The sequence below is a fragment of the Oryzias latipes genome, chromosome 3, assembly GCF_053564925.1.
Source record: "Oryzias latipes strain Hd-rR chromosome 3, Olatipes_Hd-rR_3.1".
Classification (NCBI taxonomy): domain Eukaryota; kingdom Metazoa; phylum Chordata; class Actinopteri; order Beloniformes; family Adrianichthyidae; genus Oryzias; species Oryzias latipes.
Genome location: NC_136239.1, coordinates 15,285,404 through 15,305,572, shown reverse-complemented (window position 1 = coordinate 15,305,572; position 20,169 = coordinate 15,285,404). Strand labels below are relative to the sequence as shown.

At 38.3% G+C, this 20,169-nt stretch overlaps 1 protein-coding gene across 3 annotated transcripts; it reads right to left on the bottom strand.

Moving 5' to 3' along the window:
* Positions 1-386: 386 nt before the first annotated feature.
* On the bottom strand, positions 387-20,130 carry paqr5b (progestin and adipoQ receptor family member Vb). 3 transcript variants are annotated; one of them, XM_023952966.2, is made up of 9 exons: positions 19,990-20,130; positions 10,387-10,607; positions 9,774-9,901; positions 6,064-6,269; positions 5,665-5,791; positions 4,302-4,346; positions 3,287-3,383; positions 2,236-2,380; positions 387-1,403 (listed from the first exon to the last, which is right to left on the bottom strand). In XM_023952966.2, exons 2-9 carry the CDS (start codon positions 10,438-10,440, stop codon positions 1,156-1,158), a joined length of 1,050 nt encoding a protein of 349 aa, XP_023808734.1. In that variant the 5' UTR covers positions 10,441-10,607; positions 19,990-20,130; the 3' UTR covers positions 387-1,155. The 3 variants fall into 3 exon arrangements, with proteins under 3 accessions (XP_023808734.1, XP_078801215.1, XP_078801216.1); XM_078945089.1 differs by having other exon boundaries at positions 10,387-10,654; positions 19,990-20,061; XM_078945090.1 differs by having other exon boundaries at positions 20,027-20,059.
* Positions 20,131-20,169: the final 39 nt, after the last annotated feature.

Genomic DNA, 20,169 nt, shown 5'->3' with positions numbered 1-20,169 from the left:
AACTAAAAGATAGTTTATAGGGGAGGAGCTGCAGAAGTCAGGAGTGGCAAAGGAAGTCAGGGTTGGAGACAACCTTATGAGAGCATTTGGAGAGTAATAACGTGGGTCGCACCATGGATCCGATCTTAATCTCTTTCATGCTTGCCAATGTTAATGGATGTCTGTGGGTCTCGTTTGTAGACAATACGCGTTTTGACATTCAGAAAATACTGCAGAAAATGTGACAGAACTCCTGAACCCTCAGATTCTGACTTCTAAATGAACAAGTTGTGATCTATAGATAAGGAACTGTTAAAAACCCGCGTGGATGAAAATCATGTTGTTAACATGTTCTTGTTGCATTTTTCCCATGATGGACATACATCAAGAAAATGAAGCTTAAAAAAAGCATTTGAGTAGTTTTTTATTCAAATCATTGTGAATCAGGAGTAAACAAAAAACTGAGTGAAAAAAAAGGTTTTTTTTTTCAACTGTTTATTTGAAATCTAAAAAATACAATAAATAACTTTTTCCTAAATACATTCCGTTCATGATCAGTGCAAAGAGTTAGAGACATCTTCATTTGTTCATGAGGTCCAGTTTTCCCTGGTAGCTTAATCTCAGGACCGAATCATTATGTCTCTGTGCAAAGACTGTCCAGTCTAATCCAACAGGCGGAGGACAAGCACAAATCTTACAAATACTATAAAGTACATCTTTACAATAAAATTTTCTGACGTAAAAGAAAATAATCTTAAACAGTAGGAAAAAGGGTTTAAAAACTCTTCATACATACCACAACCGTGGAAATCAGAGAATTAAAAGGAAATATAATTAAATACAAAATGCAGCAAAAGTGCAACATCGTTTCTGTGTTTCTGGATTAAACTTCCTCAGAAGCAAATTTATTGCAATGCAAAGTTCAAATGTTTGCTTTCGTTTGCATTGCAATGAGGTTTTTTGTGAAGATTTTGCTTTTCTATTCAGCTGTCTGACAGGTTTAACGGCAGCAGCAACAGTGCATTCTGAATAATGAGCTAGAATTGTTTTATGCACCTGTTAAAAAAAAAAAAAAAAAAAAAAAAAAAAAAAAAAAAAAAAAAAAAAGATCCCCAACACACTTTTCTGTTTCCTGGTCTGCAGCACATGAGATGGCTTGGGTCTTTCTAGGAGGACTTATGTTTTCTTCGGTTGTTTTCCATGGTTTCCCCCTGGACCAGAGAGAAGAGGTAGACTAAAGAGGGCGATAATGATGCAGTTGAGTACCAAACAGACCAGCGCCGGGCCCATCGAGTTGGCAAATGTGATGGGAATGGAGTTTGCAGTGAGCCAGGGGCGCCGTATCGCCATGTCCTGCTCCACAGCCTGCATCTGGAAGTGGGTGCCAAGGATAGCGAACACATGGAAGAGCTGGTGGCTGTGGCCTGCAGAGGGAGTAGTCGAGCCACGCAAAGAACAGAGCAAATGAGTTACTGCTGTCAAATCTTTATGCCTTATAATACTTTATACAGAGGATAGAATTGGTTTTGTTGTTTGTGCATGAACGTTGTGCTTCCAAGTCCATTCCTGATTTTTTAGATGTGAGCTTCAAAACAAAACTTCTAAGGATTTTTTTTAAATTTTTTGGGGTTTTGTTGTTATTTTGTAAAACACAAATCATAAAGGATTTGAGCCATTTATTTTATGCTACTTTAAATGGAATAATCACACTACATTATTTTGTTTCCTGCTTATATCCAGGTATAAAGAAAACTATTAACTTTTTTCCCCCCACATCTTTTCTGTTTGTTATCTATATTTCTGTTGCTCCTGCACTTGAGGTTTATCTCCATTAAAGGTTTAAACTAATTGATTTAGACTGAATCTCACAACTTCACTTTCACAGGAGTGTTTAGACAAGGATTCAGAAAACTAAAAATACTTTAATCTACTACTTTAATTCCAACAAGTTGAATTATATGAACAGGTAGAATTTAACTTCAAGACATTTCTTTCTTGCTTTTAACTCCATCTGATGTTTGATTCTTTAACTATTTGTCTTTCGTTATAAAAGATAACATTACTCCTACAACAAAACCAGTTAACAGGTGTGACAAAACAGGGCTGACAGGAGTCAGAACAAACAAAAGACATTAAGTAATGCATTAACAAAGAATAAAAAACTAAACAGAAGCTAAAGAAAGACAAGTATCGGTGAAGCTGCTATTGAGATTAAACAAGCTGCTGATTTACTAACTGAAATTGACTCATTCTTACCGATGTAGTCAAAGCTGCCAGGAGCCAGACGCTCAGGTAAATGTGTGGCAAACAGAAAGCCTGTGAGAAAAGCCAAGGCAACATGGTTGTAGTGCAGCATGTTGGTTTCGTTATCGGTGCAGCCTTCACCTGCACACAGGAACACCTGTAAACAAAAACAGTCAAATATTTGGTGGGTCTTGTGTTTTACATTGTTTTAGTTTATGTTCTTTAGCAACTTTTATTTTTATTTTTTTTAGATGTTTGCATGCAAATCATGTATGCTTCCAATGATCTTCTGCAAATAAACATTAAGGCACCCTTTAAAAAAACGTTTTTTTCCTGTAGCAATATCAGTTTCTCCTATACCTGGCTTCAACACATGATGCAGAAGCCTGGAAGGAGGTTTTTTAAGAGCCACTCCGATGAAAAAGATGTTTTTGGTGTTTTTTTTTTTTTTACATGTTTGAAGGACAATTTTCTGATGATTGAGGACACAAAGAAGATTAAGCCTAAAATTGCTTTTCAGAGTATTTCTGAAAAAAATGCAGTTGGAAAAAAAAAGAGCTGATTTGTGGCGTCGAAAATATGCTGGGCAGGCTACAAGCTCTCTGCTCCTCTCCTTTAACTTGTGGATGAATAGATCCACGTCTTTATTTTCGTCGTCTGAGCTGATATCCTGCTCAAAACTTTACGGCTGCACAGCTCCAATATTGCTCCTGATTTTTGCAACAGTAAAGTTTAGTGGGGGTTGTGAGGGGCTGTAAGCTAGCAGGAGAGCGTGCAAATACAGGGATGATGGGAAATGAAGGCAGACTTACTCCCCGCCAATACACCCACCCACAACTCAAGGGTGAATGTCTGATGAATTACAACCGCTCTGCAGAAACTGTGCCCCTTGAAAACGACACAGGTTTTTTTCAGCTTTTGGTTTAAAATGGCAAAATCATCATTAAAAGATCACTGGGAACGGTTTAACCATAGATCAAGAGATGTTCGGAATGGGACTTTAACAGACCATCCAAGAAGTACCATAAAAAGATGTGAACAAGCCGCATGTCAGCTGCCTTACCCTGTAGAACAGAGGGATGTTGTCGAACAGGTATGGGTAAGCAAATGCTACAACACGGAGAAATTTGCTGAACTTTGGACTCTGACACTCAGGAAACCTGGAAAAAAAAAGAGCAATGTTTTCATTGATGACAGATCCTCACTGCTACCAATTTATTTGTGGTTTAAAATTGTGGATTTCCTTTCCTGTTGAGTCCACCTGGCTAGGAAAATACATTTGCTTTACGGCACAATCCAGCACAACTCCTTTCAACCAGGAATCAGTGCTGATTGTGGTGCAGCTGGACTAAATGATTTTTTCCTTTCCCCAAAGTTTCTGAGTGCGGGTCAAATCTAGTTCAGGCCGTGTGAAAAGATGTTTTGTGCCTTCACGTGCACATTTTCATGCTGAGTAAACTTCTGTTTACTCATCCTGGAATATACCCAAGTGTCGTCAGGGAATAGAAGAACCTGACCTAACATATTCCCAAGTGAAGGACATTATCCAGCACAGTACTTTTCCTCTGACCTACAGCTTTACTGGCATATTTCAGTACTACAGAAAACAAAAACAAAAGAAGAGAAAATTATAATTTGATAATTAAAAAACAGAATTAAATACAGTAGTACTTAAACCATTATTATTTAAACAAAAATCCGTAAAATAATCTAAAATTTCTTGACAAACTGGTACAGATTAAAAGAATTAAAATGACAATGTAGATTATCGAACAGTTATAGTTTTGTAATAGATCAGAGTTTCTGTGAGTCAGGCTGTTACATAACAGACTGGGCTGCTCTGCGTCAGGTCTAACCTGCCCGGCTGAAACCACACAGGTCAACCACTGGTTCTCCCTGTCGTCGTTGGGAGACACCCTTTCTATGAAAGGTGACTTACTGAACACCTCCTCCTCTTCTAAATTAGCTTTGAAAAGCCTCTGAGGGTTTGGTTTCCCTGAAGTCAAAAATACTGTTAAGATAACCAGACATTTTTATAGGAGGGGGAGATTTGTAACAAGTGTTTTTTTTTTCGTTACCTCCTTGTGACGTCATGGTTATATTGCAGAAATGGAAAGCCCAGCCTTAGCAATGAAAAGAGACGAATAAAAAAAACAGTCATTAACTACATCAAGCCAACATTAAAGGACAAATCTTGAATGTCAAGACTATTGGGCAACAAAAGATAGAAGAGCAATATTCAACGCTTCAAACTTGTTTTGGCTTTATGATTAAAAAAATAAAAATAAAATGACCATCTTTAGCTTTATTTTAAAATATTGATCTGTTGGCCATTAGCCATTACTGTATTTACATCACAAACTGAGGTTTAAAGTGGGTAAATAACACATTTTTGTTCAATTTGAATTCCTGTACTACATTTTTTTAAATTAAAAAAAACACAGAAGTTCATTAAATAATTGATTCAAACTATTTCAGGTGCTGGTGCAACTTTCTACTTAAAATTTACTAAACTTGGCACTCTCAATTTAATAAAAATGGGTTGAAATCTCTGACTAGGTCTTCTTGTTCTGGGTTTAGTCTTTTTAGATAAAGCCTCTGAAATGAACATAGAGCTTTAGGCTCCAACTTTTAAAATATGCCTGTTTTTGCCATTTCTATTAATAGTTTTAACTTATCTGATACTGTGTTACCCATAACTCTCTTGATTCTACTAAATCCTACAAAATAGTGTTAACCCTATAAAGCTATTTTTCTTTTAAATTAGGAGGCTTTTTAAACCTTTAATGAAATACACAAAAACACTGCAATACTGAGATATGGATGGTATAATTTATGATCAGTTACATGATTTGATACGTTTTTGCTTACAACAAGGTTATTTTAAGATCAGTGTTTTGGGGGGGGGGGGGGGGGGAAGCTACTCATTTACCCGCTGTTTCAAATTTAATCCACACATTTTGAACATGGTTTAACGTATTATAAAGAATTAATTATAAACAAATTTTATAGTCTTTAAATACGACAAGTAGTCCTTTAAAAATGACTACAATGCACAACTTATTCTTGGCATAAAGGTTTAAAAAATTGGTGAAACCTTTCCTGCCAGAAATGGAAGTGGCCATGTAGAATTGAACAGGAAAAGCTCCTCTACTGCCCCTAGTGGAAAGATAGACCACTACAGGGCAAAAAACCATGAAGTTATAAACAATGGGTCCTTAAGGAAAGTTTTAATCATTTTAATGAGGTAGAAGTAGAGGAGATATGATACAAATGGTCATATAGGGCTAAAACTAATCTCATGTTTATATAGTTAGCTTAAATTTTATCTAAATTTATGGGTCAAACTTTACTTTCTAGTTATTTGGTTGTAAACCTTTTCTCTGTATAAAAAGTAAAAACAATAAAAAAAAGATTGTCCAATGTGTTTGTAGCGCATACCTGGAGTAACATGCCAGCGTGGTGCTGATGATGGCGTTGAACACAGCAATGGGAATGTAGCACTGGTGAAAGTACCCGTTTGTCCACTTGTCAGGGAAAACATAAGCCGAATAAACAACTGCAGACCCTACAGAGAAAAGGAAAAGAAAAGTCAGAGTTGTGTCTTTTGAGTCGGTTGTTGATGTTTTAGCTGCACCGTGCTTTATTACCCATCCCCAGGGGAGCTGCCGTGAAATGTTTAGTGCTCATCAGGAGGAATTCCTGCTCTAAAGTAAACTGAACCTCAAGCAAACATGTTTTTATGACTATCCTAACTACTGTTATGCCAGTATTGCAAATGTTTATGACAGAGCAGAAATGAAACATGGCAGGCAGGTATCACAGAGGTGCTGTACGCACCGAGGCTGTAAAAGCTGAGGGCGCCGTAGTCAAAGAAGAAGCAGATGTGGCGAGCCCGCGTCGACATGCTGCTGAAGGTGTGCGCGCAGCTGGATGCCAGAGGATAAATGCAGCAGGAGGAGAGGAAGACCAGCAGAGGCCAGGTGAGGGAGTCCTGCCATGCAGTCTGCATCAGTACCACAGTCACCAGTTTCCATAGGAAGTACCTGGCAGAGAAAGAAAATCACAGCTTTACACTGCATTTAATTCAGGATGTGCAGTACAATATGAAGCTATCAAATGATTACGCAACAAACGTGCCTGCCACACCCCAGGGCAGACAAGAGAAACAAAAACAACCAAGTCCCACCTTGACCATGTCTACAATGAACACTCTAGACGGAAGAAACTGAATATCAGCGGTTTAAAAAAAGAAATTAAGCTTTATTTTCTGAAACACGCCAGAGAACAACTGAAAAACAGCCTCGTCTGGATTTGACATGGTGGTGACACCATCTTGGTTTGGGCCCATGTTGCTACATTCAATCCATCTTTTATCATTTCAGGGAAATTCTATATCTTTCTCTGTAGGAAAATGTTACATAATCTGAACCCTCAGTGTGTCTAAACCACAACATAAACCGTTTACCACCAAACAGTTTACATAAAAAAACCCGGTCTTTGAGCCAAACATAAAGCCATTTTTGACAGAACCCAACAGAGCAGGAAATCAAATGTTCACCCAATCTTACTTCTGCAAATATAAACCCTGTATAAATTTTCAGCACAGACTTAAACAGATATAATCATCATTTTGAAAGAAGGTAGGTTCTGTGAGGACACTAGAGTTTTAGCTTCCCGTTTAAAACAAGGGCGTGAAAGCAATATAAAGAGATCAACTTTCTAAGAAAAGAATAAAATAGAATAGAATAGAATAAAACTTTACTGATCTCACAAAGAGGAAATGACCTTGTTCTCAGAGCTATATTAAAAAAAAACAGATAACACTAAAAATACACAAAAAAAATTAACAACAATAGTTATTGACTAGTGTCTGAGGTGCGTAATGAAAACAGTACATGCTTTCAAGCTTTCAGTTAAAGTCTACAAACTGAAAAGTGATTTTAAAAAAAGTTATAGAAAATCTGTTGCTTCAAAAAAATAAACAAAATAAAATAATGAAAAAAAAATAGGAACAAATGCCTTTATTTCAATCATTATCAGTAAATTAAGCCATCATCTGTTTCCAGTGGTATTAAAATGACAGCTGGGACTGCTACATAACGACAAAAATACCTCTAAAGGTGGTGAGAAGGTGAAGTGTTCCACAGACAAGCATTTCAAATCAGATCTGCTCATTAGTGCACAGCGTTCCAGACTGCAACAAACCTCATGACTTAAGCACCCATGTGCCCTTCATATATTACAAAACACACACACACCGGCTCACACAAACAAAAGCAAGCACTCAGTCCCAGGGCTCAGTATCACTGGCAGCAGAAGGAACTCCATCAGTAACCTTCACAGTCTTCTGAAAGCCTGAGAGGCCCTCACGTGCACACACGGACACACGCGTGCCCTCAGGAAAACATGACATTAGCGACGGAGCTGCAAAAAGCCAAGCCACCATAGTCTGATGTCAAACAAACACCAAACAGCTGAACTAGAAGGGGGTCCAAATCCAGGCTGCTGCCCTGCTCGTTTCCCCATATACCTGTCCTACCTGCTGCTGATTACCCGGATCAGGTGTGACCAACCACCAGTGGGGAACTGCAATGACAGGGTTGTTTAGAAAAGATGCAGACAGCAGCCCTGACGCCTGGATTTGGACACCCCTATGCTAAAGCAAGCAGAAGAACTTTGGAACGGCACTACAGATCTGCGCTCTGTTTAAGAATTAACTCCTTAAAGCAGTTTGTCTGCTTGGTTTAAGTCCAATTCTTCCAGAAAAACCTGATATCCAAACAGACCAATTACATAACAGATTAGACAGATTCTTCACGGCTGTGGTTTGCTACATCCAGGGAAAGCGTGTGGATCCTCATGCATCTGAGGATCCACACGCGACTGACTTCAAAACAAACTGCTTCATTCATGTGAAGTGGCTGAAGTCATGCAGAAAACTGTGGATCATCATAGAGATCATAATGACTGAAACTTTATTAAGGATACTACTTTTTATATCTTTAAACTTCTGGAAATGTCGTTGATCAACAAGATGTGCAACATTCTCCATTCGTGACGCACACAAAGCTTCCTGGGCGTTTTTCTTGTTGTTGTGCAAACAAAACCAAAAAAATGAAACGAGCTCCTGTGAAGGCATGCATTCCTTCTGAGGAAACCCATAGAAAAAAGATAATGGAAGATAATGTAGCAAAAGCATAGAAATAAAAATAAAAAAACTAATTAAAAAGGATTGAAGAAGACTGTGTTTCTAACATGTTATAATATTTTTCACACGATGTAGGATATATATTAAGAAAATTATGTTTAAAATTGCATTTCTGAGCTTTTCTTCAAATCACCATGAATCCAAACCAGACAAAAATATGCTGCTTGAAAAGCTTTTAAGTGCCACACAGAAGCTATCACAGCAAACCCCAAGCTCTCTGCTCTGCTCCATTCTGATGCATCCACATGCAGATGACCAGATCCATGTACGTCTTTATTTTCCTCATCTGAGCTGGCATCTAGATCAAAACTGTCCGGCTGGATAGCTCCAATATTATTGTTGTTGTAAATTTTGTTTTACTGGTAATACAAGGTTGGGGGTGCGAGGGGCTGTAAGTTAGTGGGAGAGAGTGAAAAAAGATAGATGACGGGAATTGGGGGAAGATTTACTCTGCGGCATCAGTCCTGATCACAACTCCAAGGCCAATTTCTATGAACTCCTGCCGCTCTGCAGAAACTGTGTTCTAGAAAACACCACAAGTTTTATGATTTTGGCTAAAAACTGACTGCATAATCGTAAATAAAGACAACTGGGAAGACATTAAAAATAGACAAAAGATGATCCGAGTGGGGCTTTAAAATTAATATTAGTTGCAAAAATCTTTATTCCTCTCAACCTTGTGACATTTGGTAGTAAATATGCGTTTGTGTTGGATAGGCAGGAATCCCACAAATGCTGCTCTGGCATTCCGCACACAAGTTGTCTACTGCCATTCTTCTCATGAACACAGGTTCAGTTGTGTAACATCATAAGTGTACGTTTTTTGAATTGAAAAATTCCTTGTGCGGTCCTGATGGGATGGGTGAATACTGAGGTGCTGGGAGTGTTTGTCCAGGAATACTGGTTCTCCATGCACACAATGAATCACGAGATACGAGTTTGGGCTCCCCTCCCATATGCACCATGCCTCCTTCAGACTCACAAAGTTCTTCAGTTTATCTAAAATTAGTTTGGAATTATTCAGGAAAATTTCTACAGAGGTTTTCCAAAATATGGAAGAATTTTCTTTGGCCTCCAGGGATGGAAATTGTTTTTGTGAAAAAATCGTTTCTAAATAATATTCATGTTTCCTTAGGGGCAAAAAAAGAAACGTTTAACTTCCTCAGTCCTGGCATCCACATGCACGGACGTCACATTTTGGGTCACCACAGCAGTTGATTCTGCTCACATGGGTCCCTGGTACTGCGTGTGTAGAGCGTAAGGTCAAATATGGTGGGTTTTACGAGGTTAAGATAATCAAATTACCTAAATAATAAAAAATGAAATGATCTCTTCGTACCAGGTAGGCAGAAAGTGGGTCCAGATGTTGAGCGTCTCATTGGTCAGCTGGAAGAGGCTGCGGATGCAGTCGACAGCTGAGCTTCTGGGCTGCCGGTATCCTGAAATGATGCAGTCCTCTTGGAAAACCTTTGGGCACAAATTCCTTCAGTTAGTTCCCTGACAGCAGCGAGTGTGACAAACTTGTTTTTCCTGTCTCATTCTGGAGACATCCCCAGCCAGACAACACTGCAGCACATTTCACAACACACTGAACTCCTAAACACAATAAAGACAACTTTTTTTTTTGATTACCGTAAATGAAATAATCCGAGAAGAAGAAATTAGATTTTTTTGAAGGAATGTAAACAGAAATCATAATTCAGATTCCCATGTAGCAGATTCTGTTTACATTCCTTCAAAAAAAGGGGTTTGACTAAAGTGAAGTAAGATGCCTTTAGAAATACTGACTGTAACTCTAAAACAGAAGCATTTGTGTTTATATCACTGTGACAGGTCAACCTGTATGTTAAATTAGATGATCTGTAAACAATTTGAACCAAAATTGGAGATATTTTCCCAAATGGATCAGCTTTGGCAGCTAATAGTGCAGAAACGTCAATGTGAATACTTACTTTGGGGACCTGGTTGATGGTGAGAACTTGAGGGACTTTGATGAGGCTGAGCATGGCTGCTGCTGCTGCTGCTGCTGCTAGAGGAGACTTAAAGCTTTGCCACGGCAGGTTGTGCCTCACTCTTTATAGCCTTGTGTTGCCATGCTGTTCAAGGATCCTCCCCTTTTAACAAGGCAAAATACGGAGCACCTGCGCCACTCCTCTTCCTCCTCCTAATGTCTCTGTGGATGGGATGGGCGTGTGCGTCAAAGTTTGCACACCTCCACAGCTGTTTGACCAAAAGAAGTCCAGAATTTTCTACATTATTCCACTTTAGGGAATCAAGCTTGGAATTTTGTTTCTATTCATCCAGAATCGTTGCACTCTTCATTTTTTTTTTTTTTTTAAAGACAAAGAAACAAGAAAAACAGAAGAAGAAAAGTATGTTTTTTTTCCCATAAACATTAAACGTCTTTCACAGACAAACCCCTCAGCCACAACAACACTTTCAGTGACCATTTATCTCAGAGCTGTCACAGTTTCAGCTGGTACAGAGAAGACTGGCACTGTGAGTGAATGGTGTTAATGGCTCTGGCAGTAAAGTTAACACAACACCTTTACTCGCTCATCTCCTGGTTAAACTGTCATGTCTCTAGCTGCTCTGATCTGCGCGGGTAAAGAAACCCGTCTGTCAAGGCTGGGATGGGCCAGTCGCAGCTCCACAGCTCTGTTATCTAGTTCAAACTCTGAATCAATGAAAGCAAACGTTTCTACTGTCCAAGCTGTGAGACACACACTGAGTGGCTTTCTCCATCCTGAAGAGAACTATAACAAAATAAGGATAGTTTTGGTAATCATTGGCAACAGAAAAACTGTTTTGGTTTAAACACCAAGGCATTTGAGCTGGTTTTGCAAAATTAATTACAAAGAAAACATGCTTTAGACTGAAAATGAACTCAGCACTCCGTTTTAAACAGGAAACATTCCGCTCAAAAGCCATCAAGTGACATCAAAAGAAAGTAAAGTATCCAAAAACTGTTGTAAGGTCAAAAGAAATTCATCCAAACATTTAACCGCTTGTTGCAAATATGCATTCAACCAAAACTATCTTAAATTTGGCATCTACTTGATTAACAGTTTTTGCTCAAAACAGAGTAGAGCACCATCTTACAAATATGCCACAAAAGCCAGCGATATTTTTTAAGCTTTAAGAGTCAAATTGTTTAGTTTGAAACGCATTTGTCAGAAATATGGAGTTAAAACTGAAAAATCCACTTGAAACTGAAATTAGAGACAAGACAGACATCCAATCACAGACATTTGAGCACATACAATTTTTACTTTTTCTTTTAAGTTTTAGGCTTAAAACGGTGAGTGTTGCATTTGAAATAGTCGCATAAAAAAATCACTTCATACAGAAAATATTCAAGTGCTGAGTAGCAATCTGAACACACTTTATCTACAATCTAATGTGGAGAAAAACAATGTGCATGCAAAATTGGATATTTTAACATTTGTTTGCATTTAAAGTCTATGTACAATAAAGTTTCTCCCATTTTTGGAATTAATAAAAAGTTTGAAATAAATGTTTTAGCCCCTTTGGGCATCACTGCTACTTTGCAAACATAGTTGATACAGAAAATGAGTGCCACCATGCGACCGACAGTGTTGTGCATTTCTACGTCCAATAAATACATGAAGGGACTGGACAGGAGGAGCTCATTAAAGCGGAGGAAGAGTTTTGGTTTTCATTATGAAAAATTAAAGAAGTATGGCAGTACAAATTAAAAAACAAAGCAAATTTATACTTAAATGTCAACAAGTAAATGTAACTTTCACTAACACACGTCTGTGAAGCACCATGAGACTTGAAGCAGCTTTCTCTCTGAGGAGTTTTGATCCGAGCCGCAGCAACAAACCAAAACAAAGCAATCAAACTGGTTTCAAATGAAGAAAATGGTCAATCTTTGATCGTGGTCGCGCCAGGAGTCTGTTTAAATTGGCAGCGGGTCAGCTGTTAAAGTTAAAATGTGTGTTAATAAGTAATTCATCGAGACTTTCACATCTGACAGAGCAAACAGAGCTGAGAGTTATGGTCCCATGAGAGCCTGAGGAAATAAAAACAAGGTTATTCACCGAGCACTCAGAGGGAAATCACTTCCCCTCCCTTCACACGGATTCTGTTTCCTTTAAGCTAAGTTTTGGTATTTTACCTTCTTGGCATCTTTAGCTTGTGTTTATTAAAAAATACATAAAGTCACGATGTAAAAAAAAAAAAAAAAAAAAAAGTAACACGAGCACACTTAGCAGGTGACTAAGAGGTTACGATAATCAAATGACAAAAAAGTAAATAAGACAAACCTTGTCAACAAACACAAATCAAAACCTTTACCAATAAATAAAGAAAATTATTGAAATCCACTCATTTAGAGTTTTTTTTTAAACCTTTTGAGATAACTGCTCAAACAGATAAAAGAGCAACAGCCAGATGTAACTGGAGGGACAGCACAATTAGATCTTGTCTGAAGAGATTTGGAATTATACTTGAGTTTTAAGATTTCTGCATGGACACCCATATAACTACACACTGCAAAGTATTTTACCAGGTGTTCAGTTAATTCAACTTATTTTTGCTCTACAAAAAATCTCCCAAATCAGCACACACGAGCATCTCAATAAGAGCTAGGATTTAGAAATAAAAAAATTATTAAATTGAGTCCATACTCTTGACGATAAAAAACTTGATTTTTGGTTAAAATGTAAATGTAGATTAATGTTATAAGAATAAGTGGTAGTTTTAGATTTTATGGAGGATTTATCAAGATGGGATAACTAGTATCAAGATGGCGTTTTCATTTGGTCCACAGTCTGTTCTGCAATGAGCCATTTCCTCTTTTTACGCTAGAATTTTGTCACTGTAACAAAAATGAACTACAATTGGCTTCAGAAGAACTCAAAACTACAAACCAATTTTTTAAAGTGAGCCAAAAAAAGTGATCATTACACTGAATAACATTTAGTTAGAAATGTTTTGATCCATCAGATTTTTTTTCCCTTTTAAAAGGCTTGTGTGGAACTCCTCGTTACTAGATTTTACGTAAAATCGACTTTCAGCATGGAAAGATCATTTGACTGTGATTTTCCACATGTGACAACGTTTGCTCCTACTGGTTGTTTTGGAGCAGGTCTGCAACCTGAGGCTCTGGAGACACATGCAATTCTTTAATCCCTTCATTGTGACTCTGGCTTTGAAGAAAAATGCTAACAATAGGAATAAATGAATGAATGTGTAGTTCTGGTTCATTTGATAAAATGTTGTCATTTTTGTTTAGATTTTTTAAGTGACAGAAAACTGGGCAAAATTAAGGTAAAAGGTTTCATCTACTGTCAGTTTATTTATCATTAGAATAAGAAATAGAATTCTTATCTTGTGCAGCACAACAGCAACTGGATGCTGTTCAGAGGAAAAGTATAGAATTGCAGTTACATGTGTAGTTTTTATTTTTATTTTTTTGATTGGATTTCACAGCAGCTGTGAAAATCTGACAGGAGAAAAAAGATCACCAAGACTCATAATAATAGAAAATACCACATTTAACTTTGCTTTTTTTGCATTTTTAATTCAAATCTTGGAGGATCCAATTTGACACATGGGTGGATTTTATTTTGAAAGGAACTCACATCTGCTGCAGTCAAAAGTAAAAATAGTTTACATTGTCATTTATAGAAACATATTGCACTGTTCTAATCCAATTATTACAAATATTTGAAAGATGCAGATTAGAAATTATTTTTGCTTTATTGCCAAAATAAATAAAAAAATAAAAGCTGTTTTCTAAAACAGTGAAGTGGGACTTTGCGGCTCTCGCTGTTGGACCAGACAGCTCTTTTTGGGGTCAAAGGTCGCGGATTCCTGTTTTGGAGTGACAGACACTTTTTAAAAAAAAAAGTATCAAGACTTTACTCAGACTATATGAAGGTAGATGTGAACTCCAAAGAAGCACTGAGATGTGCAATTAAGGAGAGTTGGATGTTACAATTAAAATCTTTACTCAGGCTTTCCCTTTAGAGATTTGCATTTGGTCTCTGTTATTGTAATTTAATAATACATTACATTCCAAACTCTTTGGCTTTTTTTTGCAATTGCATATTAGTAAGCAGAGATCAGACCTGGATCTACCCTTCCATCCTGAAAGACCCTAAGATCAAAACAGATCTAAATCACTATGTTAAAAAAAAGGGAGGCAAAAAATATATACATATTAGGGTTTTTTTTAAGAATCCAAAACACATTGTGTAAACTTTATACCCAAAACAGAAAAAAATTGAAACTGCTCTTTCCCTCTGTGAAACTCCCAGGTTAAAAGCCGCTTCCCTTCCAGCTCTCAAAGAGCTTACTGTTGTTTCCTAGAGAATGATTTGAAAATACAGCTGCACCATTTTTATGATAGTGTGTGCAGCCCTTCCAACAGTTTAATAATCAACCAACAGACAAGCGCCATCTCAACTCAAACAGCATCCAAAGCCACTCCTGGAAGCACATGGGGCGAGTAGGCAGATGGATAAACAAAGTCCACACAAACTGGTCTTTAGAGGGGAGAACGAGCAGCGACAGTCTGCAGTCACACGTTAAAGCCAGGTAATTGGAGTGGTTTCACAAAAATGGGAATTAAAAGAGAAATAAGAAAAGTATTCATGATTAAATTAAAAAACTATCAGCAAAGGGAAAGGAAATTTGTGTGAAAACATGGGTCCTGACCAGATTTCAAAGGTTTGGTTCAGCTTCAGTGCAGACAAAACACCTTGTTCAGAGCTAAAGCTATTTTAAGTTTTTTAATGAGTTTTGTTACTACCAAGATTTTATCTTTACCATTCATATACATTCATATACTCACTATACTAGAGATAGGTTGTGTAAAAAACAAAACACAAACAATGGTTTTTAGGCATGTCATAACTATTTGAAGGTATAATGTCCCAGTCATGGTCAAACTAAATGAACATTATATAAACCACACTGTTGATTTAAAGCGTTCTTGGTTGAACTGTCTAAAAACTGAACTGAAATGATAAACTTTTGCTTGTATTGAAAAGGAGAACAACTGCCTGTGTGAAGTCACCAAAAATCCTTTTGAAACCATCGACTGTAAAAACAATGGGAAACTTTGTAACTACTGTCGCCGTTGCCATAGACACGATGACTCTGAGCGACTCAGACCAGTCACTGTCGACTGGTTACAACACGGCAGCGCCCGCATCAGGAAGCTGAAGTGAGGGATTTTGCCTTATTTTGCGAGAGCCGCAGGTCAGACATTTTCTATGGGTGACGTCACACTTTGATTCGTCCACAGTTTTTACAGTCTGTGTTTAAAACCAGTGTATATCATCAGAGATTCTTAAAGTAAATGAAAACAAATGGTAAATGGTGTATACTTGTAAAGCTCTTTACAGTCACACAGTCTCCATTCAACCATGCACACACTGCTGAACACTGGCACCAACCTCTAACCATCAGGAACAACGTGGGGTTCAGTGTCCTGCCCAAGGACACTTTGACAGGCAGGGTGGGTACCAAACCTGCAATCTTTACATCAGAGGCCGACCGCTCTACCTCCATCACCCAAAAGTGAAAAGACAAGTTGAAAACTCGTGCAGTTTTCTCAGCTGTTACATTTGTTTTTAAAAGCTCCTGGGTGGATGGACTAGGAAACCTGTTGCTGCCTCTTCTAACATATCAGATTTCACCAAAAGGTGGCAGTGTTTTCAAACAAAGACGCAACTGCATAAAGAAAAAGGAGCAAACACTTCTAGAGTATGAGGTTGCCAAATTAGCCTTCCACCAGTCGGTGACCCTAAATCTCATAAGAAAACTATTTTTGTCAAACACCTTGCAGTGAGACTGCTGCTGTGCAGGTTACACATCACGCAGGTATACATTCTCAAATATGTAATTTGCTCCCAAATAACTTCACTAAGTCCAATTCTCCTGCTGCATGCTCACAATTTGGTGAACACACCCCACAATGAGTAGTTTTGCTTTGCTAACTTTGTGTTGTGTTTTTGTAAGAAGGAGAGTCCAGACTGCTGTGCTGCAGAGTTGGAGGCTCCCTGGAGTTTCTGTTGATGAGGTGCAGTTTGTGTCTCCAAATGAGGGGAGCGGGCGGCACAGTCGCTCCCCTGATGCATTATTAATACTTGCCAGACTCCAGGCACCCTTTTTTTTTCCTCTCCTCTTTGTTGAATATCAGACTTTCAGCCCCCTCCCCAAACACACACACACTTGGCGTCTCCTGTATGTCTCCATATCATGTCTCCCCCACCCCCTGCAGCTCCGTCTGTGGCATCATTATCATATTTAGCTGGGGATTGGGCTGATAACTGATGAAGCCTTTTTGTCCTCGTTGAGTCTGTCATTTAGAAACTAATGACCTGCTCTGGAAGGTGAGACAAAACATGATTTCATTTAAAAAAAAAATTGATTTCTCCTCTGACTGGGGTCGGTTTGCGAGGAAGACAGAAGCTGAGCTGCACTCGGCGGGCGTGTCTTCACATGGCACGACCAGATGAGCAGTAAAGATGATTTGACAGGAAGCAGGATGATGCAGGTTTCTCTGACAACACCGGACTGCTAATGAGGTCACATTTTTCCAGACATCCATCACTGTTTTTCAAACAAGTTTTTGTTCTCTTCCCAAGCAGAGAGGCAACTAACGTCACTCAGTATTCTCATGGATAAATATGAAGCTGCAGCTGCCAGCTAAGGGAAGTTCTGGCCTATAAACAGGAAGTCAGCATCTTATTGAAAGTCCCACAAAAGTCATACTTTAGAATTTATTTTTTTCTAATCAGATCTAATCTATTTATTTGTAAATCTCCAGCTCACAGTAGTGGCTGCAAAAATGATAAACGTTCCCGCTTGGCCACGTAAGTTTCTATAACCATTTTCAGGCTCTACATACATAACGAGTATGCCATTAAAACGCAAATTTAAAGTTAAGCCACTTGAACTTTGACCAATCAGGGACTCAGATTTGGTAGTGATGTATGGAAGGCGTCCCTTTTTAATTTACAGTAGTGCCAACTGTTTGGAATTTGAACATGGAGGTGGAATTAATAATTGTGGTTTGTGTTCAGCCGGAATTCTCGGACACCAAGTCTGTCATTTCTTGGAATAGAGCTGTGAAAGCAAAAATTCTGAAACAAGATTTGCGACATTTGCACCGCTTTGACATTTTACACCAAACTTCTTCCAACTGTAGGTGGTGGACATGTAAAGGATAATGGCCGCCGAGGTAAGCATTATCAGAGATTGACGCTGGAACCATCCAACGTTCCGCTACCATCCTCCTCTTTTTTCACAAAAGCGGACTGTTTGATGCGTCGTGCAGTGCGTTGTCATGGTAACATGATAATGCACTGAGCCGGCATCGACCTCGACTGCAGCGACAGACGAAAACAATATATATATACATATATACACAATATATATGCTGATCGTCGCGACGGGTTAAATAAAGCATCAGTTCAGAGAGTTCACCTCTTACTGCTTGTTTTTGTCCAGATGATTAAGGTAGTTTGTTGTAAAGAAGCCAGCGCAGTGATATATAACATTTAAGCTATGTGACTGGAACTTCTTTTTTTGGTGTACATTAATCACTATGGATTATCACTTTTTAACTCAACACTCAATCAGAATTGAGCATTCACCCAAATCATGTTCTGTGTGCAAACACTTTGCCGTGGACCTGGCCTCTGGCTCGTCTCGCCCCCCCCCAGCTGTTCCCCTGTTCCATCTGGATGAAGCCCATCTGCTACACTACTCAAACATGTAGTTGTAGAGTTAGACCAGCTAATTTTTCTTTAACAGTCAATGTTGCCTGTCCATCCTGGCAGAGGATGCCTCCTTCATGTGGACATCCTTGAGATTTCTTCTTTTTCCTGTAATCAGTTTTTTTTCTTTTTAGGGGCTCCTTACAGAGAAGGAGGTTCTAAGGGCAGGATGCCCAGTTTAGTTTAGCCTGTTTAGTTTATTTTTTTAGCATAGCAATCAGCTATAATATTTTATAACTGATTTAATGTTTTGTACAATAATTGAAGCCCGTTGAGACAACTGTGTTGTAGTATTGGGCATTGTAAATCAAACTGAAGTGAATTGAATTGGTTCCAAAGTAGAAGGTAAAAAGTAGTTACTGGACCTGGTTTTTCCTTCTTTACATTGAAGATTTTCACTTTTATTCCAAGAGGCTTTCCCATTTCACAAAAAAAAAAAAAAAAGAATGTTTTTAAAGAAATTCCTAATTGCTTGGCAACTTTGAGAGCAAAAACCACAATAACAATAATAATGAGGTTTTTTTTCCACTATATGCTTTTCACAGTGTCACATTCCAAGTGTTTGGGCTGCAGTAAGACCCTTCCACAAGGAGGAAACCTAGACTTTATATTTGGGTTCAATTAGCAATAAAGTGTGAAATAAACAGGATCTGTGTTCACAAACCTTATAAACCTGCAGTTTCCACAAGGTTATGAGTTTTCAAAATCACTCAATCTGAAAATCACAAGATTTCCTCTTTTCTTTTTCTAAGTACTCCAAGTCACTTCTGTTTTTCTACACAATAAAATCTACTTCCAGTCCAAATGTTCATGCTTGACTTCTAAGTTTACTTCTGAGATTATAATAATTCTGCTGCCCAATTATTGAAAACTGTAATTTGACCAAAATGAAGTCCTCCCCTTCCCTCCTGGCTTGGTCTCATTTCTGATTTGCCAGAACTAAAGAGCTGTCAGCTTTTAGATAAAGAAGTGGTTGAACATGAGGATCTTTTGCTTTTCTGTGCACTTACAGTGCTAAAATAGTTCTGGCGAGTTCCTCTGTCTAAATCAAAAGCCTAACATGAACACTTTACAGGTCCTGCGAGACCTTGATCCACTCCAGCTTCCATTTCCCCTCCTCCTGTGGGACTGACAACCACACACAAATCAAATAACCCATGGTTCACCGTCGAGGTAATTTCATCAAGATGGTACAGTTAGAAAAACAGAAAAGGCAAGTGAATCTGGATATAAACATAAAAGAGGTCAAAGTCAAACAGGGATCCATCTGAGGGGCAGCAACTGGAATCTGAGCTCATCAGATCTGAGGAGGTCAAACGACAGGACTGGGAGACCAGTCTGAAGCCGAATAATGTGACTTCTGTGTCTGTGCGAGAAATTATAGCTGGATTGTAATAAGACCTGAAGGTAATGAAAACTGCAAGCAGATGGCAGCAGACCGTCCTCATCAGGTTTCTCTGCCCCTCGCTGGATCATAATGGCCTAATTAGGATTAATTATTAATCTGGAGCATTTGTCTTCTCACCATTTTCACAAGGACGGCATTAAAAACCACTTCTCTGTAACACAGACCTTTCTGAACCTGAACGAGGGTGGAAGTGAACAAATGTCTGATCAGCTCATAGAAGCAGCAGAAAGGTCTGCAGCAAAAAAAACACTAAAACAAATTCCTGAATTTTTTTTTGAGTTAATGTGATTCCAAGCATCTTTTTTAACATATTCTCACAAGTCATCACCTGCATGTTCAAATGTCATTTCAGTTTGGATTTTTGCTGTTTTCTTTTCCTCACTTACCTGAGCCACCATCCTTCCTCTCAGCTAGTCGACTCACCTGGAGCTCATTCCCAATTACCTCCCATGCTTCCTGTCTTTTAGCAGCTCCTGCTCAGTATTTATATTCTAGATTGGTTTCAAGCCAGACCTTTAGAAATTATATTTGCTCTCAGTGTATCCTTTAACTCCTAATTTGTTCTG